Genomic DNA, 22,729 nt, shown 5'->3' with positions numbered 1-22,729 from the left:
TGCTTCTTGTTTACAATGTCACCTGAAAGTAAGAACAGGCGTTCGCATGCCACTGTTGTAGCGGGCGTTGCAAGATATTTACGTGCCAGATACACTAAAGAGTCATATGTCCCTTCATTCTTCGACCACAATTCCAGAGGTCATGCTTCCATGCTGATGATGGGTTCTGCTTGATGATCCAAAGCAGTTCAGTCTGACACATTTTCATTTTCATCTTGAGAGTCAGATGCCACCAGCAGAAGGTTGATTTTCTTTTTTGGTGTTTTGGGTTTCTGCATCAGAGTGGTGCTCTTTTAAGATTTCTAAAAGCATGCTCCACACCTTGTCCCTCTCAGATTTTGGACAGCACTTCAGATTCTTAAACCTTGGTTTGGTCTTGATTCTTAAACAGATTCTTATGTGCTGTAGTTATTTTTAGAAATCTCACATTGGTACCTTCTTTGCGTTTTCTCAAATCTGCTGTGAAGGTGTTCTTAAAATGAACATGTGCTGGGTCATCATCTGAGACTGCTATAACATGAAATATATGCAGAATGTGGGTAAAACAGAGCAGGAGACATACAATTCCCCCCCCAAGGAGTATAGTCGCAAATTTAATTGATGCATTATTTTTTTAACGAGCATGATCAGCATAGAAGCATGTCCTCTGGAATGGTGGCTGAAGGATGGAAGGGGCATATGAATGTTTGTTTAGCATACCTGGCATGTAAATACCTTGCAGTGCCGGCTTTCAGGTGACATTGTAAATAAGAATCAGGCAGCATTATCTCCCATCAATGTAAACAAACTTATTTGTCTTAGCGATTGGCAGAATAAGAAGTAGGACTAAGTGGCCTTGTAGGCTCTAAGGTTTTACACTGTTTTATTTTTGAGTACAGTTATGTAACCAAAAAAAATCTGCATTTGTAAGTTACACTTTCACGATAAAGAGATTGCACTTCAGTACTTGTATGAGGTGAATTGAAAAATACTATTTCTTTTATCATTTTTACAGTGCATATATTTGTAATAAAAATAATAATATAAAGTGAGCACTGTGCACTTTGTATTCTGTGTTGTCATTGAAATCAATATTGAAAATGTAGAAAAACATCCAAAAATATTTAATACATTTCAATTGGTATTCTATTGTTATAAGTGCGATTAATCACGATTAATTTTTTTGAGTTAATCGCGTGAGTTAACTGTGAAGAATTGACAGCCCTATCTGCAACCCTTCCTATGATTTTTTTCCCCCCCATGCTCAGGAGGCAGCCCCAGATAGTTCCTGCAACTTTGAGTTAAAGTGGTTCCAAGCCTCTTCTACATTCAGATCCTTGGGTTAGTTGTTAGGGGGCTTATTCCTTCACCTTCCCACTTCCCTGGTCCTTCTCGCATGAACGGAGAGCAACAATTCCCAAAGTCCAAAGGCGCAAACAATTCGATGTTTATTGGGGTGAACTTCCAGCAAGCATGATTCCAGTTTCCTTCCTCAGTGTCCCCCTTCCCAGCTGTGACACCACAGAGCCATCTCTGTTCCCATTTCCCCCCTTACCAAAACATGATTCCAATTTCCCCACCCCCATTCCCTGTTCCCATTTTCCCCCCCCTTACTTCCTGATTGACTGCAGACTAGGGCTACCATATGTCCAGATTTCCCTGGACATGTCCGGCTTTTCGGTCTATAAATAGCCGCCCGGGAGGGATTTTTAAAAATCTAAAAATGTCCGGAATTCCCCCCCGGTCGGCTATTTATAGATAGAAAAGCAGCGGCCAAGTGCCGCTGGGCAGCCAAAGCCCCTTCCTGGCTCCCCGCATCCCCTGCAGCCATAGCACGCCCCCGGCCCTGCAGCTGTCTTCCCCCTCCTCCCCTCCCCTGAACACTCCGCCCCCCTGCTCCTCCCCCTCCCCTGCTTCCCGCGAATCAGAGCTTCGCGGGAAGTGTGAAAAGAAGCAGGGGCAAGCGGGAGGCAGCAGCAGGTAAGCTGGGGTGGGGGGGCGTGAGGAGGAGAGCTCCGGGGTGGCGCGGCCCTGGCTGAGCGACGCCCGGCTGCCCCAGCGGCTCCGGCCCGGCTTGGGCCCCAGCACCCCCAGCCCGGACCCGGCCCGGCTCGGGCCACAACAGCACTGGCCCGGCTCGGACCCCAGCAGCACCCCCGGCCCGAACCCGGCCCGGCTCGGGCCCCAGCACCCCTGGCCCGGCTCGGGCCCCAGCACCCCTGGCCCGGACCGGGCCCGGCTCGGGCCCCAGCACCCCCGGCCTGGCTCGGGCCCCAGCACCCCCGGCCGAGCACCTCCGGCCCGGCCCCAAGCCCCGCAACCCCGGCCGGAGCGCAGCCCGATTCCTGGGCTCTTTAAAGCTGGCCCTGGTCAGGGGACAGGGAGGGGGTGTTGGATGGGTCGGGAGTTGGGGGGGGGCTGTCAGGGGGGCAAGGGTGTGGAGAGGGGTTGGGACAGTCAGGGACAGGGAGCGGGGGGGTTAGATGGGTCTGGGGTTCTGGGGGGGCTGTCAGGGGGCAGGGGTGTGGAGAGGGGTTGAGGCAGGCAGGTAGCAGAGGGGGTTGGATGGGTCAGGAGTTCTGGGGGTCCTGTCAGGGGCAGGGAGCAGTTGGATAGGGCATGGGAGTCCCCGGGGGTCTGTCTGGGGGCAGGGGTGTGAATATGGGGTGGGAGTGTGGATAAGGGTCGGGGCAGTCAGGGGACAGGTAGGGTCGTAGGGCATTCTCAGGAGGGGGGCAGTCAGGGGACAAGAAGCAGGGGGGCTTAGATAAGCGGTGGGGTCCTAGGGGGCAGTTAGTGGCAGGGGTCCCAGGAGGGGGCAGTCAGGGGACAAGGAGCGGGGGGGTTGGGGGTTCTGAGGGGGGCAATCGGGGTGGGAAGTGGGAGGGAGTGGATGAGGGTGGGGCCAGGGGCGGGGCTAGAGCGGGGCTCCTGCCCCCCCCCCCCCAGTGTCCTCTTTTTTGGTTGTAGAAATATGGTAACCCTACTGCAGACTATATAGTAAAACTTGAGTTCTGCTTAGCTATACCTTAACCAATCATTTTACTGAAATGTAACTAACCAATCCTAACATACTGTAACACGGTTATTTAACCAATTATATTCCACCACCTTAATTGGTTTACACCCAACAAAATTAATTATACAGCAGACAGAAACAATTACAGAACCAGACAGAGACCATGCAAATAAACATACAAAACAATACAGAAGTGAGGATTTCACAACTACATCTATACAGACATAAGGGTTTTCCAGCTGTGTCTATTGATAAGTGAGTTCTTACCAGACAGAAAAGTATCAAACTAAATTTCCTGTTACAAGTTCTAAGCTCTTTCCTTTCTCTGTAGATAGTAGGAATATCAGGACAGAATTGTATTTCTAACAGCCCACTAGCACCTTATTTCCATGTGACTAATTTGGAATGTGAGGATGTGACCGTTCACTTCCCAGTTTATGGCTGCCTCTGCTGCTTAGCCGAAAGCCTTAGCCTAAGAACCAGGCCTCAGACTGTTACAGAAGAGAAGGCCCTTACACATACAGAAAGTGCTTTTGATTCTTTCTTTCTTTTATACCTCTATAACTACCTAACTGATAAGAATACACACAAATTCTTGAAGTATGGGCCTTTACAGACAGGCCTGAGTATCTGTATCCTTACATTAGTCAGTGTAGTCCTCTTCTGTAACTAAATTCCTTAATTTTTTTTTAGTTTGTCCTTTTGAAATCAAGGACCCTTGTTTATCCTTCCATTTAGTTTAAACTGATTCATGGATATGACAAACTGTATGAAAACTCATCCACTATTTGTATTTACTCAATATATGAATTGTACTGTTGTGTTAACTGCAGTATAACATAACTAAAAGTACATATGGCCTGATCCTTAACTGATGTAAAGCATTGTAACTCCATGGAAATCAGTTGAGCTGTTTACATAAATTGAGGATCTGGCCTATAAACTTTGGCTATATCATCACCATATTAGGTGAACATGGAATACTCTTTGGTTTAATTACAACAGAATCCACAAGCATTTTCTAAGTATGAATTTCCAGATTTTCAATGTACCATTGGGCCATTTATGCACCTAAATGAGTTGATGAGCATATCTTTAGGCACTTATTTTTCAAAATCTTTCAACCTTTTAAAATCACAAATGGAGGTTCTTACTGTAAAGAAGCCACTCTTTCCTCCAAGTATGCAAAAAAGTGGCAATGGAGACATTAGATCCCATATCTTAGTAACCTTGGAAACTGATGGGTTTTAAAACAACTGTTGCCTTTAATATAACCTGTTGTATTCCTGTTTTTTGCTTATAGTCACTGTAGAGCTTTTGAAATAAGTCTAATCTTCTTGAGCTCTTTATCCACTGATGCCCTCCTTGATCATAGCCTCAGCCTGATCGGTGATCTGAACAAGAACAGATGGACAGATTCTATTCTCCTGCAGAGTTCTTCCCTTTCATAAAAGAAAATACTGTATTAATGGTCCAAAACACTTGGGGTAATGATAGTGAAGTATTTAAGGACATTATTTATAAAACACTGTAGTGTTTAAGGATTGTAATGAGGATGATTCAAATTGACTTTTTGGTAATCCAGTAGTTTTTGAAGTTCATATTGCATGTGAGCCCTTCCCATAGCTTTTCAATAAATCAATTGCGTTAGCTTCTTTCTTGTTTGAAATAAGGGAGGGAGAATCTAGGAAACAGGCTTTGGATTGCTTAGATAATGTTCTTGACCCCGAATTTCTTTGGGAATTTTTGACAAGATACAATATCCTGAAAGTAGTCTCAGTCGACTGAGACTAATGGGGTTGAGATAATTATCCTATTGATTTTTATGATTGTGAAAATATCAAACTTGGTCTGTTGTGTGCAAAGGATCCTCTGGTCTCAAGACTGTTTAAATTAAGACTTTTAGTGCTAATCTCATGCTGTTTATTGTTTCTATAAATGAGGCCAATGTCACTAATGTTGTTCAGATTCTAGTGACTCAATGTGAAAACCCACAAAAATTCATCCTTCTCCAATTGTATACCAAGAGGGAATCAGAGGGGCCCGGGTGCCTGACTCCTCTGTACTGAGTTATCATGAGGGGCAAAAGCAGTTCCAGTGATCTTAAAAATCCAGTTCTCTTTCCGGAAGAGCAAGGTTGAGCAGAAAGGGTATGGTCACCTCAGTATATATACTCAGATCTTGGTATAACAGAACTCATGGTCATCGTTGTGCAGAAACTGAGACCTGACTTCAGCAGTCACCCAAATGGACTGGTAAAAATTGTTTGCTTAGTAGTTTTCAAAGCTGAATCAAATTTAATGGGACACTTGAGGGCTTCTTTTAACATGGTCACTAAATTCGGTTTGAAGTCCTCCTCAGTATAGGTTTCCTAACATTTTTTTAAAAAATGTTATCTTTAAAATGAAACAGTCTGTTGGTTAAAATGGAGCCACATCAGAGTATATCTAAATGTGGCATTGTAGGGTTAGGAATGTTTAACCCATGTAGCAGTCATAATATGGTAGATATGGACTTTCAAAATAATCCACATTATTATTACAGATAAAAGGTAAAAGACCTAGTAATGAGACTAATTAGCATTGGAAACATGTAATATTAATAGAAAAAATCACAGAATATATGGATAGCTTTGGTGGATACAGTCAAATTATTAAAAAAGAGGCACAAGAAAGCAGTTGACTTAAATTGGTGTATTGTCTTTGAATGAAAGGAGTAGCATAAAACACATACGATTCCTTAAAAATCATCCTGGGAACTGCAGAATTAGAAATTCAGATTGTATTTAATAAAGTAACACAGGCTAATTTTCAGTGGATTTAATCTTCTCTACAGTTGTCCAGTGATGATGCTGTGAAGAGGGTGCTTGCTGGGGAGAAAGCTGATATCAAAGGAAAGCCACCATCTACTTCTAAATCTCAAGATAAAGAAAACAGAGAATCCAGGGCAGAAGAACAAAAAAGCCATAAGGATAAAGAGGTGGGCTTTGCTGCATTTCTGGGGGGAAAATGGACTACAGCTAGAAATATTTTGGGGTGATAAATACTGTGTAATGGAACTGGCTTGTGCTATAGTTTAATATATTGCTTTCTACTCTATTTTTAGGGTAGAGGGGACAATGAAATAAAAGATAGAAGTACAAGCCGAGACAGAAAACCTAGAGAAGAGTTGAAAGAAGAAGAGAAGAAACAAAAAGAAAAGGAGAGAGACAAGCATAAAGATAATGAGGACAGGCACAAAGACCTTGAAGCGGACAATTTTAGAGAAGATGAAAAGCATGAAAGAGAGAGAAGCAAGAACAGAACCTCCAAACAAGGAAGAGAAACAGAAAAAAGTAGAGACAAAGAAAAAGGAGATGTGGAACGAGAAAAAGATCTGGAACATGATAAAGGACAGGAGAAGGAAAGAAAAAATGAAGGAGGAAAAGAAAAGGAAAAATTGAAAGAAAGGGACAAAGAGAAGGGCAGGGACAAAGACCGTGAGAAAGACAGAGATAGGGGAAAAGAAAGAGAGAGGGACAGACGAAGGGAACGAGGCAAAGATGGGGAACGCTTGAAAGAACGAGGAACGGATAAAGCAGAAAAAAAGGTAAAACAAACACTCTTATGGAAAAAGGCCCCTTACTAATGTGTGCTCTCAGCCCTGTGGTATTGATTAAGTCTGTGTCTTTATATCACGTTTGCACATATCTTCATCTGGCATTCTTGGTTGTCTGTGGTTAATTTAACGATTCTTAAGTGTCTTTGTTTTCACTAAGCAAAAACCTGCTTGCTTCATTAAATTAAAAGTAATGGAGACTCTTTCCTGTCTTCAAAATCCCTTTCCCCTCTCCCTTCTTTTTTTGTAGCAATTAACATGGATTGTGATTGCATGCACACATACACACTCTGCATACCTCCAGCTGAACGCTGCTTTGCAGAGGCAGCTCAAGGGGCTGTGGCGTGGATCCTGGATTCTGTTTATTCATGCTTAAAAAGACTGTGTCCTTTGTACTAGCCTTTACACAGCTTTTGTAAATGGCATCCAGCAAAGAGCATCTCGGAGCATATCAAAACCTTGAAGGTAGTGGAACCCCTTGCATCTCATTTGAAGCATTGTGTATTCTAGCTAAGAGGATCTTGGGCATCTGAGTCCTGGAAGCGACCACATAACCAGCATCCTCCCTACAAATGGCAGCTGTTGAAAATATTTTTGTGATATATTGGAGTCCTTGTAGACAGTAGCAGCAGGGTCTCAGTAAAGAAACAGTCCTGCAACAGTTCAGATATGCAGAAGGAGGGGACTACTTTCTCTTTTGTTAAAATGATTGCTGAGGGGGAAGGGCTCTCATTATTAAACCACAAAACACAAACCAATAGCTGCCGCCTCTGATTTATAACATAATTTTTCTCTGGAAAGCTATTGCCCATTCTAGATTGTTTACTTCTGGTTGTCAGTCAAGAAATCTTTCAACTGCTACAACTGTGTCAGGGACAAAAATCTACTCCAGGTTGCTTCTTTGCTGGATCTGACAATGGTGACTGTCTTTACAGGCCTGACTCTCTTCAGCTGACTCTCTTCTCACCAATAAATCAGTCCATGTAATTGCCAGTGGTAGATATCCTGATGTCGTCTGTGAAAAAACAAAATTTATGGCGAAAGTAGAGTAGATGGTGTAATAATTTTAAATCTCCAATGACACACCAACACCCTCTTGGAGTGCCATTAGAGGAAATGTTCCCTCTGAAGTTTTTAAGTTTCTCCAGGAGGAATAACACATGGCAATGGTTTTCAAACTTTTTACTGACGTGATCCACCAACTGCATTTTGTCTTTTGCCACCCAGCATTACATATATGCACCTTCCATCCTAGCACTGCAGCCCTGATCCTGGACAGGTATGGAGGGATGCCCTAGAGGAGGTGGGGGATGGATAATGAGCCTGTCCTGCGCTCAGCCTGCAGAGGTGGCTCTTGTCTCATGGGGCTGGCTCTGTCGTCCAATGGTTACGCCACGTGTCAGGATGCAGTGCTTGGGGCAGGGAGAAATGTACATTGGCCTAGGGCTCTGTGACCCATCTGCAACCTTCCCACGACCCACTTATGGGTAGAGACCCCTTGTTTGAGAAACACGGACATATGGGACCATTAGCACTTAAATCCCCTAGTGGTAAAATAGCTGAATACTACTATGTGCTAGAAAGCCTTGATAACGTCAGGTCTTTGTGGAAATCCCACCTCCTCCGTGATACCTTACTTTGAGCCGTTAGGTTCTGTATTGTACTTCCTGATCATCAAATTGGCATTGCTTTTCTGAATGGCAGTAGGGCAGTTAGTATAGAAGCTTGGCCCATTTGGTCTTTCTTGTGGCTGTCTGTCTTTAGACTTGATTGCTTGGTTCCAGCTTTGTTCTTGCTGGGAGTGCTGAAAGGAAGTCCACCAGCATCAAGCCATTTCCCTCCTACGGGGGTATTATGTCCAGCAGGATGTAAGGAACCAAAGGACATGAAAAGAATAAATTCCCTATAATTACCTATATACCAATGTATATAAATACAGGAATTGTGGAAAATTTATACGGGGTGTGAAGGGACACAAGGAGAAATCTATGGTCGGCAGAGTTAAGAACAATAAGGAGTTTTTAAAAGTATATTAGGAACAAAAAGAATCCTAACAATAGTATTGATCCATTACTAGATGCCACTCAACATGGGTTTATGGAAACCAGATCCTGTCAAGCTAACTTGATAGATCTTTTTGATCCTATTACAAGTTTGGTTGATGAAAGTAATAGTGTTGATGTAATAGACTTCTGTAAATCATCTGACTTGTACCGCATGACATTTTGATTTAAAAACTAGAATGAAATAAAGTCAACATGGTACACATTAAATTGCTTAAAAGCTGACTGATAGGTCTCAAAATGGGGAATCATCATCCAATATGTGTGTTTCTAGTGGGATCCCAGAGGAATTGGTTCTCACCGCTGTGCTATTTTATTACTGATAAAGTTTGCAGATGAGACAAATTGGGGAGAGGTAAATCATCATGAGGACGGGACACTGATATAGATTGTTTGCACCCAGGTTACCAAGCAATCCAGATCAAACAATATGGCATTTTAATATGGCTAAATGTGAATGTATACATCTAGGAACAAAGAATGCAGGCCATACTAACAAGATGAGGGACTCTATCCTGGGATGCAGTGACTCTGAAAAAGATTTGGGGATGGTAGTTGACGATGAGCTTCCAGTCTGATGCTGTGGCCAAAAGGGCTAGTGCAATCCTTGGCTGCATAAACAGAGGAATCTCAATCTGGGGTAGAAAGGTTATTTTACTGCTATATTGGCAATGGTGCAGCTGCTGCTGGAATACTGTGTCCAGTGTGATGTCCACAATTCAAGAAGGATGTTGATAAATGTAAGAAGGTTCACAGAAGGGCCACAAGAATGTTTAAAAGTAGGACTGTCGATTAATCACAGTTAATTCATGCGATTAACTCAAAAAATTAATGGCAGTTTTAATCACACTGTTGAACAATAGCATGCCAATTGAAATTTATTAAATATTTTGGATGTTTTTCTATATATATTGTATTCTGTGTTGTAATTGAAATCAAAATGTATATTATTTTGATTCTAAATATTTGCACTGTAATAATTATAAACAAAAATATTTTTCAATTCACCTCATACAAGTACTGTAGTGTGCAACCTCTTTGTTGTGAAAGTGCAACTTACAAATGTAGAAATTTTTTTGTTACATAACTGCAGGCAAAAACAAAACAATTTAAAACTTCAGAGCTTACAAGTCCACTCAGTCCTCCTTCTTGCTCAGCCAATCGCTCAGACAAACAAGTTTGCTTACATTTGCAGGAGATCATGCTGCACGCTTCTTGTTTATAATGTCACCAGAAAGTGAGAACAGGAATTTGCATGGCACTTTTGTAGCTGGCATTGCAAGGTATTTGTGCCAGATATGCTAAACATTCATTTAAGACTGACCTTAAAAACCTTTAAGGAAGGAGATTCCACCACTTCCCTAGGTAACCCATTCCAGTGCTTCACCACCCTCCTAGTGAAAACGTTTTTCCTAATATCCAACCTAAACCTCCCCCACATGCTCTCAGAAGTCTTAAAAGAGCAACACTCTGATGCAGAAACTACAGGACCCAAACCATCAAAAAAGAAAGCTGCTTTGGATTGTTATTGAGCATCAGCATGGATGTGTGTCCCCTGGAATGGTGGTCGAAGAATGACGGGATATATGAATCTTTAGCGCATCTGGCACATAAATACCTTCCGACACCAGCTACAACAGTGCCATGCGAATGCCTGTTCTCACTTTCAGCTGACATTGTAAACAAGAAGCGGGCAGCATTATCTCCTGCAAATGTAAACAAACTTTGTTCGTCTGAGCGATTGACTGAACAAGAAGTAGGACTGAGTGGACTTGCAGGTTCTAAAATTTTACTTAGTTTTATTTTTGAATGCAGTTTTTTTGGTACATAAATCTACATTTGTAAGTTTCATGATAAAAAGATTGCACTACAGTAGTTGTATTAGGTGAATTAAAAAATACTATTTCTTTTGTTTTTTATAGTGCAAATACTTGTAATGAAAAATAAATATAAAGTGAGCTGTATGAATTGCTGTACATTTTGTATTCTGTGTTGTAATTGAAATCAATATATTTGAAAATGTAGAAAACATACAAAAATATTTAAATAAATGGTATTCTGTTATTGTTTAACATTGTGATTAATTGCGATTAATTTTTTGAATCGCTTGACAGCCCTAATTAAAAGATTAGAAAACATGCCTTATAGTAATAGACTCGTGGAGTTCAATCTATTTAGCACTTAACAAAGAGAAGGTTAAGAGGTGACTTGATTACAGTCTATAAGTACCTATAGGGGAACAAATATTTAATAATGGGCTCTTCAATCATAGAATCCTAGACTAGACTCATAGAATAGCAGGGTTGGAAGGGACCTCAGGAGGTCATCTAGTCCAACCCCCTGCTCAAAGCAGGACCAATTCCCAACTAAATCATCCCAGCCAGGGCTTTGTCAAGCCTGACCTTAAAAACCTCTGAGGAAGGAGATTACACCACCTCCCTAGGTAACCCATGAAGAATGGGTTCTAGCAGAAAAAGGTATAATATGATCCAGTGAGTGGAAGTTGAAGCTAGACAAATTCAGACCGGAAATAAGGGGTACATATTTAACAGTGAGGGTAACTAATCATTGGAACAATTTACCAAGGGTTGTGGTGGATTCTCCCTCACTGGCAACTTTTAAATCAAGATTATTATTTTTTCCAAAAAAAATTTGCTCTAGGAATTAATTTGGGGAAATCCTCTGGCCTGCCTTCTATAAGAACTCAGGTGATCACAGTGGTCCTATTTGGCCTTGGAATCTATGAATCTGTAACGGATCACACGCTTGTTAGTTCTCTCTCAGACAAGGGACATATTCCCAGTCATTGCTCCCTGCATGTGGTCTTCTCTTGTCTAGAACTCGTAACGTCTTAAGTTCCATCTCCTCATTGTTTTTCACTTCATCACTCAAGCTGAGGCTTTCTGGATGCTGGGTCCTGCTAACTTTCTCTAAATCTTTCCTAGCTTCTGTTTCTCTTCCGGTGCTTGCCATTTGCCAATAGTGACTCCAGATTAGGGGACATCTGGAGTGTGAGGACAGGTTAATTTTTGTGTGAGAGAAGATAATTTACAGATACATATCCCCCCAATCTGGAGGATTCTTTTCCCTCTGGGATTGCTCAGAAAAGGTGACATCTTAAAAGGTTTACTTGTTTGTTGTCAGTGGAAGCATACTTGGGTGTGTGGTGCCATCTGAGGTTTTTATACAGGCTCTGTACTCCACCAAAACTCCACCATCAGAGAACTCCCTTTGTCCTAAGGGTGACCCTTACACCACTAATTGCTACTGGATAACAGTTAAAAGAAGACCGATAAACTTGCCTCATTATTACACTCAGCATTACTGTATATTGATTTTTATCATCAAGGTTTTTCCTTTAAGTGGCTTAATGTAGGTCATATATTGATATTAAGTATCTCAGTGGTTGGATATATAGCAGCTGTTTCTCTTCAGTCCACAGGATCTGAGGATACTTTAGCTAAGAAAACAGAGAGATCTTCTAAAGACACCAAGACTGAGCCAGATAAAGAGGTAAGTATTGCAAAGCAATACAAAAGCACAATCAAGCTGGCTATTTAAAGTTTTAGAATATATTAACTCATACTGAGCTCTGGGAGTTTGCAGTGGAGCTGGAACAATTTTTATAGTTGGGAGCTGAGAGCCATTGAACCAAAGTGTAAACTCTGTATATAATGGAAACCACTTTAAGCCAGGGGGTGCGGAAGCGCCCCTAGTTCTAGCACCTATGGGAGTCTGTTACCTGAGGATTGCTGTGACAATTTAAAAAAAAATTGTTTTAGATTAATATAAAGTTGTGGGATGCTAAAGCAGGGATATCACTCTGGGCCTAGTTTTGGGGATGCTCCAATGTCCAAGAAGCTGGCTTTTTAATGAGAGTCAGTCGCTGATGGGGTGTCATTGGTGCTAAGGACTCAAGTGCCTTCTTACAGCCAACAGATTCTCCTGTGACATAGTGGCAATGGGGAAACCTTCAACTAAGCTGATGTTTGGAGTCGAACCTGCTTGGAATCCAGTTTAGTTGACCTTCAGGCTTTCTTAAAAGGGCCAATGTGCAGTTACTTTTCTTTCCATTGCCACCTTCAGTGGCACCCGTTGCTCTTTTGCAGTCTATCCACCATCCATGATGATGTGCTAGAATTGGATGAAGAGGAAATAGGTTGTGATATCAGCCAAGTGGTCATAACTGAACAGAAGCTGCAGAGCCTCTGTAGCTTCTGTTGATATCACTGTGTCTGCATCTGTTGCCTCCTGATGACTGCAGGCAGTTTTGGGAGTTTTAGAGATGAGACTAAAATATTTTTGTAAAGCAGTAGAGACTAGAAAAAAATTTAAAATAGTAGGTAAGATGCCAAGTCTAGCAGGAATCTCTGTAGGAGTCTGTGGACTACTCATATCATCATGGCTTCTACTTTTCCATTAGATGACAAATTTTTATAGACATTCTTTGACTAAAATCAAACCAGACATTTTAAAATATTGGCACTTGGGCTGAGAGCTTATGCATTAGTTTTAAATTTGAAGCTAATTGTTATGGCCAAGTTAAACTTCCTGCGAATGGGGTTTCTAGTGGAAATTCTGAGCCTGATCCCAAACTAGAGCAGTGCTCTTGGGCACCACAACAATGTACTTGTATCAGAGGAGTAGCTGTGTTAGTCTGGATCTGTAAAAAGCGACGAAGAGTCCTGTGGCAAAGGTGCTAACTTTTAGACTAACAGAAGTATTGGAGCATAAGCTTTCGTGGGTCAATACCCACTTCATCAGACAAGTGGGTATTTACCCACGAAAGCTTATGCTCCAATACTTCTGTTAGTCTATCAGGTGCCACAGGACAACAGTGTACTAGAGCAGTAAAGTTCCACTTCCTGTCGTAAGTGCTTTCTGGAATTATTCTAGATCATTTTGGTTTATTACCTTCACTTTAGATGACATGCTTCTCCTTCACTCACGTGCAGAATAGAAGACATTGCGTTGTCTACAGTTGATTAAAACATGCACTGTAGACCCATGCATGAGAAATGGTCACCTCACTGGATTGGGGGGGAAGAGTGTGGAATGAAAATGTTCCTAATGAATCCCTAGAATCAAAGAATTAAGATACTCTCTCACAGTGTTTTGGAAGAAATTTCAAAAATGAAATAAACGAGAAAAGCATCTTACTAGACTGGGACTAATCCTCAAATCGCACTAGCAGTACACTAATGTAGTTCCATTAACTTCCATGGAGTTGCTCCTGATTTAAACTGCTGTTACTCCATATATGCATTTTGAAACAACTCTTATGTAGAGGGAGTGGTAAGTGTTTAGTTTGATTCACAACGGTCTTCGCTTGTCAAGATACTTGTGGCTGTGCTGCTCATACTTCATCCATAATGATTTTTTGATATAGCATGATGTAAGACATAACATGATAAAAGTATCTTTTATTTGACATGTAGAGTAAGTTGCATTGCTGCCAGTTTTAAACCCCTAATTATGACAATAGAAACTTAATGTTGGCATGCATTACTGCTGTTGACTTGTCTGTGTAGGAGAAACTGTTTCCAGGCCTTCTACTCATATATCTTTTTATATCAATATTACACACACATAGCTACGTTCAAGCAGTCAAAAGTTGGGAAATGCCAGAATTAAGGGGCCAGTGCAGCCTTACTTTGGCTCCCTTTTGTGCGTGCATTGTTATAGCCTTTAATTACCTACTAATTTTTCCATGTGACCCCTTCCACCTTTAGTACACAGGATAGACTGCTCCAGGTTGTGCAGTGAAGGAGACTGCTGTTTGTAGGAATCCTACCTCATTTGTTGCAGAAGTTGGAAGGTGTGTAGTGAGTGAGGCAGGGGATGGCAAGAAGAGAAAAAAACATCTCATAGTAAAGATGGTTGAATGCTGCCCTGGAGAATTGGATTCTATCCCTACCTCTGCCAGAGAGTTCCTATGTGATGCTGGGCAAGTCACTTAAACCAAAATGTTCACAGGTGATTACTAACTTTGTGTTTCTCATTTTCTGGGTCTCCAATCTGAGACACTTGGGATGTGATTTGTGGAAATGTTGGGCATTCAGCTGCAATTGAGGCCAATGGGAATGGTGGCTGAATACATAAATTGCTACATAATGTACGTATATATTTATGCTCTGAAAAATTAGGTTTTAGTAGTCTCATATTGGGCACCCAAAGTTAGTGGATATTTTTGATCTTAGTCTCTCTCTATCTCAGCTACCCATCTGTAAAATGGGGAACCATCACCTCACAGGGGTGTTGTGAAGATCAATGAACATTTGTGAAGCACTTAGATACTATGGTGATGAGTGCCACAGAAAAGCCCATGAAGAAGATAAGAATTCTGTATCGGAGCAGTGTTTGAATAATGTGAAGTGAATAAGGTCTGGGGCCACACAAAAAGAGGGGAAAACAAAATATTGAATAGGGGCTCATTAATTAAGCCCCATCCATCTGTGCACTGAAAGAGGCAGGGGTTCTATGGGAAAGCAGTGTGTGATCATGTACAGAAAGCCTATATATCGTAATGCATATGCATGGGCAGCCTTAATTCTTGCACTTCCTCACTTTTGAATGTTTAGACTTTGCAACCTTTGTTATGTTCTTTTAATGTAGTGGTGGTTTATTAGACACCTGAAAATGACACACACAAAGCAAACTGAAGAAAAAAATCCATCATATGGCATCATATTGACACCCACCAAACGCATGATTGGAACATTTAGGTCAGTAGTTCTCAAACTTTTATACTGGTGACCCCTTTCACATAGCAAGCTTCTGAGTGTGACACCCCCCCCTTATAAATTAAAAACACTTTTTAAATATATTTAACACCATTATAAATGCTGGATGCAAAGCAGGGTTTGGGGTGGAGGCTGACAGCTCGCGACCCCCCCATGTAATAATCTTGTGACCCCTGAGGGGTCTTGACCCCCCAGTTTGAGAACCCCTGATTTAGGTCCTCCAAACAGACCTCTGCCACTTGACACAGAGGACTTCCTTAGTTCCTCCTCTATGTGGATCAGACACTGCAGGGGGTTGCAATACATATTTTGCCAGTGGGTTTCACAGATATTTGTTGACCATGGAGGAATGGTGAGACTCAGTAATCTTGGGTGCCATTCTAGCCTGCGGAGGACAGTGTACTCTTGTGGTCATAGACCCTTTTGCCTGCTCTCCTTCTCCCTTCCAACTTGTTTCTGTACCAGTTCTTTTTCCCCATTCCTGGCTCGTCACCTCCTTGACTATCCCGTCCCAGTCTCCACTCCTTATGCTTCTTGTCTTAGTCCCAGTCTCCTTGTGCATCCTTAGTCTCTGGCTCCTCATCTGTTCTGTTCTCCTTTCACCCACACTGGTTCCAATTCAGTGTCTCCCTCTCTGGGCTCTTCATCCACCCTCAATCTATACCACCACACACCTGGCTCATCGTCCCAATCTCTTTTTCTCTCCCCACACTCCAGATCTGTTTCCACTCCTGGCTCCCAGTCATTTTCTCTCTCCCCTCCCACCTTTAGTTTGAGTTTTACCAGGCTTCTTGTCCCAATCTACTCCTTTCCCTCTATCTGGTCTGGCTCCTGTCCCTTCTGCATTCAAGTCAGGCACCTTCCTGTTCTTTTCTGACTGGGCACCAGCAGAGGGGATATTGAAAGTGCAGGAGAGACAGGCTCCCTGCTCTCAATTCTGATGCCTGCAGTGTTTCAAGCTGAATAGTTTGAATACTACATTTAAGAAAGCTTTGTTCATTTAGAAGTCTATCTTAACACTTTTAATGTATACTGTCTCTTAGACCTCAGTTTGCTAACCATGCTTGTTTGAGATTAGACTTCTAGACTAGATTTTGTGTGTGCTTCTCTCTTCTCAGAATTTGTAATATTCCTCTTGCTATTTATCGCCAGAAGTCTGAGCACTGGGCAAATGCCTTTAAATTCTTGCATATTCTTTATTAAAGAAAATCTGTTCTGTCACCAGCAAGTTGTGATGTCCTGTATCCATAATACATTTTCTAAAATGAATGTAAAGGTAGTCTGAACAAAAACGAACAGGAAGCATTCGGATAATATCTGGCATGCAATCTTCAGTGTGTGTTGGAAGATGGATGCCTGCTGGTTATTGCTTATCACCTTGCTTGTGATCAGAGAAAGTAAAATTGTGTTTTGTATGCTCTTGGTCCAGATTAAGTGAGTAGTTTTGTTCTCAAGTGGGCACTTCCATAGCATGACTGACTTTTTAGATCATAAAGATAACTTCGAGACTTGTGACAAAAGCCAGGGGACTCAGGCCTTAGGCGGACCTTCTGAAGCATACGGTGTTGTTTATGGGGAAAGTGGCAACAGAAGAAGATGGACAGGATGTCAGTTAACCCTAAGGCAAAACACATTGAAAAGGTCTGTCCTGTTTTACAGACGACTGTTGAAATTTTTGGCTGTAGCATTTTCTAATATCCTGTCACTTTTGGCCACATCTATAGTGTCTGTTGTTTATTGCTACACAAGCTATGTTGCTCTGGAACTGGTCATTTGTAACATCCTTTAAGTCACATCTAATGACATTCTTTCAGAGGAGAATTTCTACGTGGAAATGATCTGGAATATATATTTAAACAATTTTACTGAATCAAAGAAAGCAGCTACTCTGAGAGGGACAAATGCAGTAGTTCCATAGAGCTTTGTTTAGGAGTTTTTCATAAATATTAAAGTTCCAAATGACTATTTTTTGATGGTGTCACTTATTCACGCTCCATTCATATAATGGAAGTCATACATTAAAGTATACAATTTGCCAGCCAAAATTCTCTGTCCTAGGACATTCCTTTGTGGCTGAGGGGGTTAGCTAGCATTAGCCAAAGTTGGTGGGACATCTCTTTACAGCCTACAGACCTCAGGTTACCAGGAAAAAATAAGAAACTGACTTACTTGGAAATATCATACTGTCAAAATTACACAAGTTATAAGGACCTTGACAAATATAGATCTTTCTCTGTTGCTGTCATGCATCTCAAATGGTCAGTAAATGGTGGCTGTTATTAAAAAAAACGTTGATTCAGAATAATGACAACTGTTTTAGAAGCAAATAATGGGAATATGAAAGGTTGGAGAAAGATTCAGGGCACTTTCCAAGGGAGATACACCTCTACCCCAATATAACGCGATCCGATGTAACACGAATTCAGATATAACGTGGTAAAGCAGTGCTCCGGGGCGGTGGAGCTGCGCACTCCAGTGGTTCAAAGCAAGTTTGATATAACGAGGTTTCACCTATAACACTGTAAGATATTTTTGGCTCCTGAGGACAGCGTTATCTCGGGGTAGAGGTGTAGTAGCTCCCAGTGCATTGGAAATTAGCTGTATTTCAAGCATTTACTGTTCACTTAACACAGAGGTACATTCATTCAGAGAATGTGCTAAATGGTTTATATTGATATGCAGACATGAACAAAGCCTGGGTATATATTTAAAAAACAATCATAGCAATGTTGTTCTAATTAGGCTAGCAGTACCCTTTGGAGGATTCTGGGGGAATGGGTGAATTATAATTACTCCCGAGAATAGGAATGCTGAAGGGTTTTTTTTAATGTAGTGTCCAGTCTGTCCGACTTGATGATTTATAGGGGGAGAAGGGGGAATAACAAACTGCTAATATCTTACAATACATGTATGAGTTGTATATCCTTTCTTTTGAGTGGGAGATGCATTTTTCCACAATGGCCAGTGAGTAATATGAGAAGTCCAGTAAGTAGACATTGGTCCAATTTATATCCCCGTGAGACCCTGAATACTAGGGAGCAAATATTAACTTCTTTTCCTCCCAGGTTATAAAGGCATATTCTCAGTATATTACTCTTGTCCTTGAGTTCCCGGTTAACTACTTAGCCTTCAGACCACTTAGGAGTATAAAATCACTGAGCCAATGATTGGATCCTGAACACATCTTGTGTCCAGCGGTGTTCTAACCTTTGCCCATGCCATTACTTTTGGCATGAGTCTTCTGTGTATCGGTGACTTGTGAGGGGCAGTGGAGCTCAAAGGAAGGGCTGGTCATTGACACAGGATTTTCATAATGTCCCTGCATTAACTGTCCCATTAATGCAGTGGTTGAACAGCATTGCCCATGTGGATCAGAAGAGGGATTTAAAAGCAAAAGTGTCAGAGTATCTCTCTGGAGCAAATTCTCCTTGTGATATGCTAGATTTCCAATAATCAGCATTACATTTGTGCCTCTTATCACATAAATACGGCTATCCAAAGGGTATAGCTGCTGATACTGGAGGCCTGATTAGCAGATTTAGATGGAGCACAGACTTTAACCTTCCCAAACAAATACAAGTAAGACCTCACAAAATTTGCAAGTTTTTTTACTTACTACTTGGGCTAAATCTTAAATTAATTTTTCCAGTCTAGTTTGAAATTGACTGTAAAGTAAAAATTGTTGTAATGACTCCATTAGTGACTGCTCTTTAAAGTCTCAGAGCCTCTGAATTTGTTAGAGAACAGAATTAACACACTTTTTTTTTTTTTTTAATCTCCCTTTGGGAAAAAGTCAGATTGTAAACGTGTGGTCTTTCTATTTTTGTACATTACCATAGTGATAAAAATTAGCTATTATTTTGCACCTGTTGCCATGGTGCACGTGTTCTATAAAAATGTAAACCCATGCTTTCACTCCCTACCTGACATTAATAAATCACTAACCCAGTTCTGTTAGAAGCTTCTCCACCTATTCTCAACTTCTTCCCCACCTGTGCTAATAATTGCATCACCAAAAGTCATGAGAATGCTTGACCAGACCAGATGTGCCCCAAAGGCTCTCAACCCAGATTTTGCTGGACTGCTACGTTTTTATTTTGCCTCTTGCATAATGTTATGAATGTAAAAAGATGGTAGTAATTAAAATAAACCACTTCATTATTACCTTCACTTTTGTTTTGTAGTAGTTTTATTTTTCAGTAAATCTCAATACTTCCTAAAGAGTGAAACCAAAACATTTCCTATCTTGCTACCGGTAAAATAATCTAATGAATAAATGTTTATCAAAACCAGTTGCTTTATTCAATATCACCTGTTGTTCATTTTGTGTAGTGACTTTCTGTCTGTAATATCTGTATGTTCTTGTTTTATTTCAAGTCTTCTGAAATTCTGAAGGCAGAGGTATGCGCCTTAGTATTGTTGGTGCATATTTTACTTTAGTTTTTGAATGGCTCAATCTCACTTGCCCATAGATTGCTTGCTTGCCCATAGGATGCCTGTAGTGAGCTCCTGCAAAGAGTTGAAACAATCACATAATTGTAACCACCATTTAAAAATAATTATTTTTCAGTTTTGTATTAGGAGAAAATCCGTAAATTCTCTCTATGGTCTGCATTCTTAATTCCTATTGTGCTCATTAACATTACTAGCACATAATGGGGAAAATATGCCCTCAAAAAGCAAATTTACAGACCCTCCTCTAGCAAGTAATCTTCACCTTCTTGATGTTAACAGTGTCTCAAATTATTATCAATGGGGTGCGCTGTCTCCATGCTTTCTTAGAAATTGATTCTAGCATTGTTGTGAATAGGAATATAGAGTAGTTTGGTAAGCATACTTTTCCTTTCTTTCTCCTATATTTCATTTAATGTCATACATGTCTTTTATGGTGAGCGTTTTCCTTAACACATGGGTAGGCGTTCTGTAGCCATGTATTTCAGATATCACAGATGTAAGAAATATTATTGTGTGCTGTTTAGCTTAGAGCAGTGTTCAGATTTGAGGGGGTATCAAAGAATTTTTTAATAACCATATAGAAATTATCAAGGTATGAGTCTCATTCATATCATGAGAATATGCATTATCAGTAGGGTTGGCAGTTATTCTTGGATGCAGAAGACATGCGTTGTTAATTCATAGACGCATTCAAAAGTCAGATGAGAGGGAAATCCTAAGAGGTGCTAAACATATTTCAGGATTTGGACCAAGATGCTGAGATATATAAAGGGATAGAGAATATGGGAAAAATAAAACTGCATTCTATAATAATCACTAGTATGCTCTCACCTCATACTGTTCAATTTTGGTCACTACATCTTAAAAATGATGTAGACAAAATAGGAAAGTTCTGTAAAAGGGCAGTGAAACTGATTAGCGGTATGTTGGATGACACTAATAATAGTGAAAGCTACTGGGTGTTCTGTTCCCTCTGTGCCATGCTATAAGAACAAGGGAGCCATGGTTAAATGATGAGCTAATATCCATCATTAGGCTCATCATTCAACCTGCAAGTGAGCAGAAGTCTTCACAGCAATTCAAAGACACCTTTTTTTTTGAGCAGGGGGATATGACAAAATAGTACTTGTCTGAAGACCTGTCTTTTTCCAGTCTACCCCACATTTGGCTTTGGAGTAAAGTTTTTGTATGGTATGATCTCCCCTCCCCTGCCTGAATCTTCTGCTAGAGCGGAAGGAAGCCACCTTATACCCCATACAGAGACCTTCTTTGGGGCAGTTGAGCCCCATCTAGTATATCTGCTGCAGCAGTGGGAGTGGCAGGCCCCTAGGGCACCCACTCCTACAGTGGCTGACTTTCCCCCAGATTGTCTTAACACTAACAATCACTCCAAGACCAGCAGTGGCACTGGAACAATCTTTCTGCAGACTGGGAAGACATCTCTGCGTTGGGTACGCTTAGTTCACATTTGTGAGGTTATCTCTTGAAACCGTGAAGGCTAAAAACTTCAGTTGTTTTAAAACAAATAAGGTAAGAAACTGCATTAATCTAGGAAAGTTTCCTGCCTGCCTTGTGCAAGTAGATTTTGCTAGCCCTGATTTTATTTATACATGTGTGTGGATCTGTCTATATGAATGAAATCTAACTTATATTAACGTGGGTTGTTCTTTTTTTTAAAGAGTGGAAGTCCTGCAAGAATACCAAGGCAGTCTTCAACAAAGGGACCCAGGCAACGAGTCAAACCTGGAGCAGAAGGTAACTGGAAAGCATTTTTCTTTGTCTATTAAATATGTTTGAGAGATTATAAATGTATGGTATTCCTATTAAAGTCTCTTTGTTTACTATTTTATGCAAAACATGTATTTATAAATCCAAATGGCAATTTTTTGCATAGATTGTGTAAGTAGATATCTCCTAGAACTGGAAGGGACCTTGAAAGGTCATTGAGTCCAGTCCCCTGCCTTCACAGCAGGACCAAGTACCGTCACTGACAGATTTTTGCCCCAGATCCCTGGGTTTAGCAGGCCAATGCTCAAACCACTGAGCTCTCCTATTCGATCATGACTTATGATCTCTAGGAAGTCTGGAAACTTTAATTTTTTTCTATCACAAAGGATGCTTCTTGATGCTTCATAAGCTATCAGGAGTAGACAAATATTTCCTTTAAAATTCTGTATAAGTGTATGTGTGTGGGTGTGCACATGCTATGGCAAAGTTGTCCATTTTTCAGCAAGTATGTATAGCTAAGTATCTAGAATTTCCTTTTCAATATGAAATCCTTGAGGGCAAAAGATTTTGAAAGACTTAAACTCGAAATATTTATTATAGGATGCCCTTCACCATGGTACCTGGGTGCCTTTGCAAAGGTCTCAATAATGAGACAAAACATGATGCTTCCCTGCGACTTTTAAACTGATCACTTTGACTAGGAACCCAGCATTTCATAATTTTATCAGTTGGTAAGACCTAGAGGTAGAAGTGTATCTTTAAACTCTTTCTGAGAGCAGCCAGGGTCATATTTACATGTATTTTGGGAGAGAGTAAATTCCAGAAGAGTGGGCCTGTAGTTAAGACTGTCCTTTCTCCAATACCTACAAGTCTTCGCCTCCGAAACATGGAGTTCCAGATTTGTGCATGAAAATTGGTTAGGTGCTTTTTTGGCAATGACAAGGTGGTTGATAAGATAAATTGAGCATAATCCATAGTAACCAATAACTTAATTTCACCTTGCAGCAATTTGATAGACAGCCCAGAAAGTAGAAGACGGGTTTGATATGCTTTTATGAGTTCACCACATTCAGAAGATGGTTGGATGAATTCTGGACTAGACAGGATTTTTGTGGTTGCTTTTGCTTACAGTTTCAGTCCTGAGA

At 40.9% G+C, this 22,729-nt stretch overlaps 1 protein-coding gene across 6 annotated transcripts in view; it reads left to right on the top strand.

Annotated features, from left to right (window-relative positions):
- The window catches only part of TRAF3IP1 (TRAF3 interacting protein 1), a 115,579-nt gene that overhangs the window by 7,264 nt on the left and 85,586 nt on the right, over positions 1–22,729 (top strand). For 5 of the 6 annotated variants that reach the window (XM_034785351.1, XM_034785350.1, XM_034785346.1 and 2 more), the window contains exons 4-7: positions 5,834–5,977; positions 6,104–6,586; positions 12,094–12,171; positions 21,536–21,611. In XM_034785351.1, the coding sequence (XP_034641242.1) occupies positions 5,834–5,977; positions 6,104–6,586; positions 12,094–12,171; positions 21,536–21,611 (781 nt within the window). The remainder of the gene's footprint in view (positions 1–5,833; positions 5,978–6,103; positions 6,587–12,093; positions 12,172–21,535; positions 21,612–22,729) is intronic. The other variant, XM_034785348.1, reaches the window with a different exon arrangement.

The sequence above is a fragment of the Trachemys scripta genome, chromosome 11 (assembly GCF_013100865.1).
Source record: "Trachemys scripta elegans isolate TJP31775 chromosome 11, CAS_Tse_1.0, whole genome shotgun sequence".
In the NCBI taxonomy this organism is placed as follows: Eukaryota; Metazoa; Chordata; order Testudines; family Emydidae; genus Trachemys; species Trachemys scripta.
This window is presented reverse-complemented; position numbering and strand designations above follow the sequence as displayed.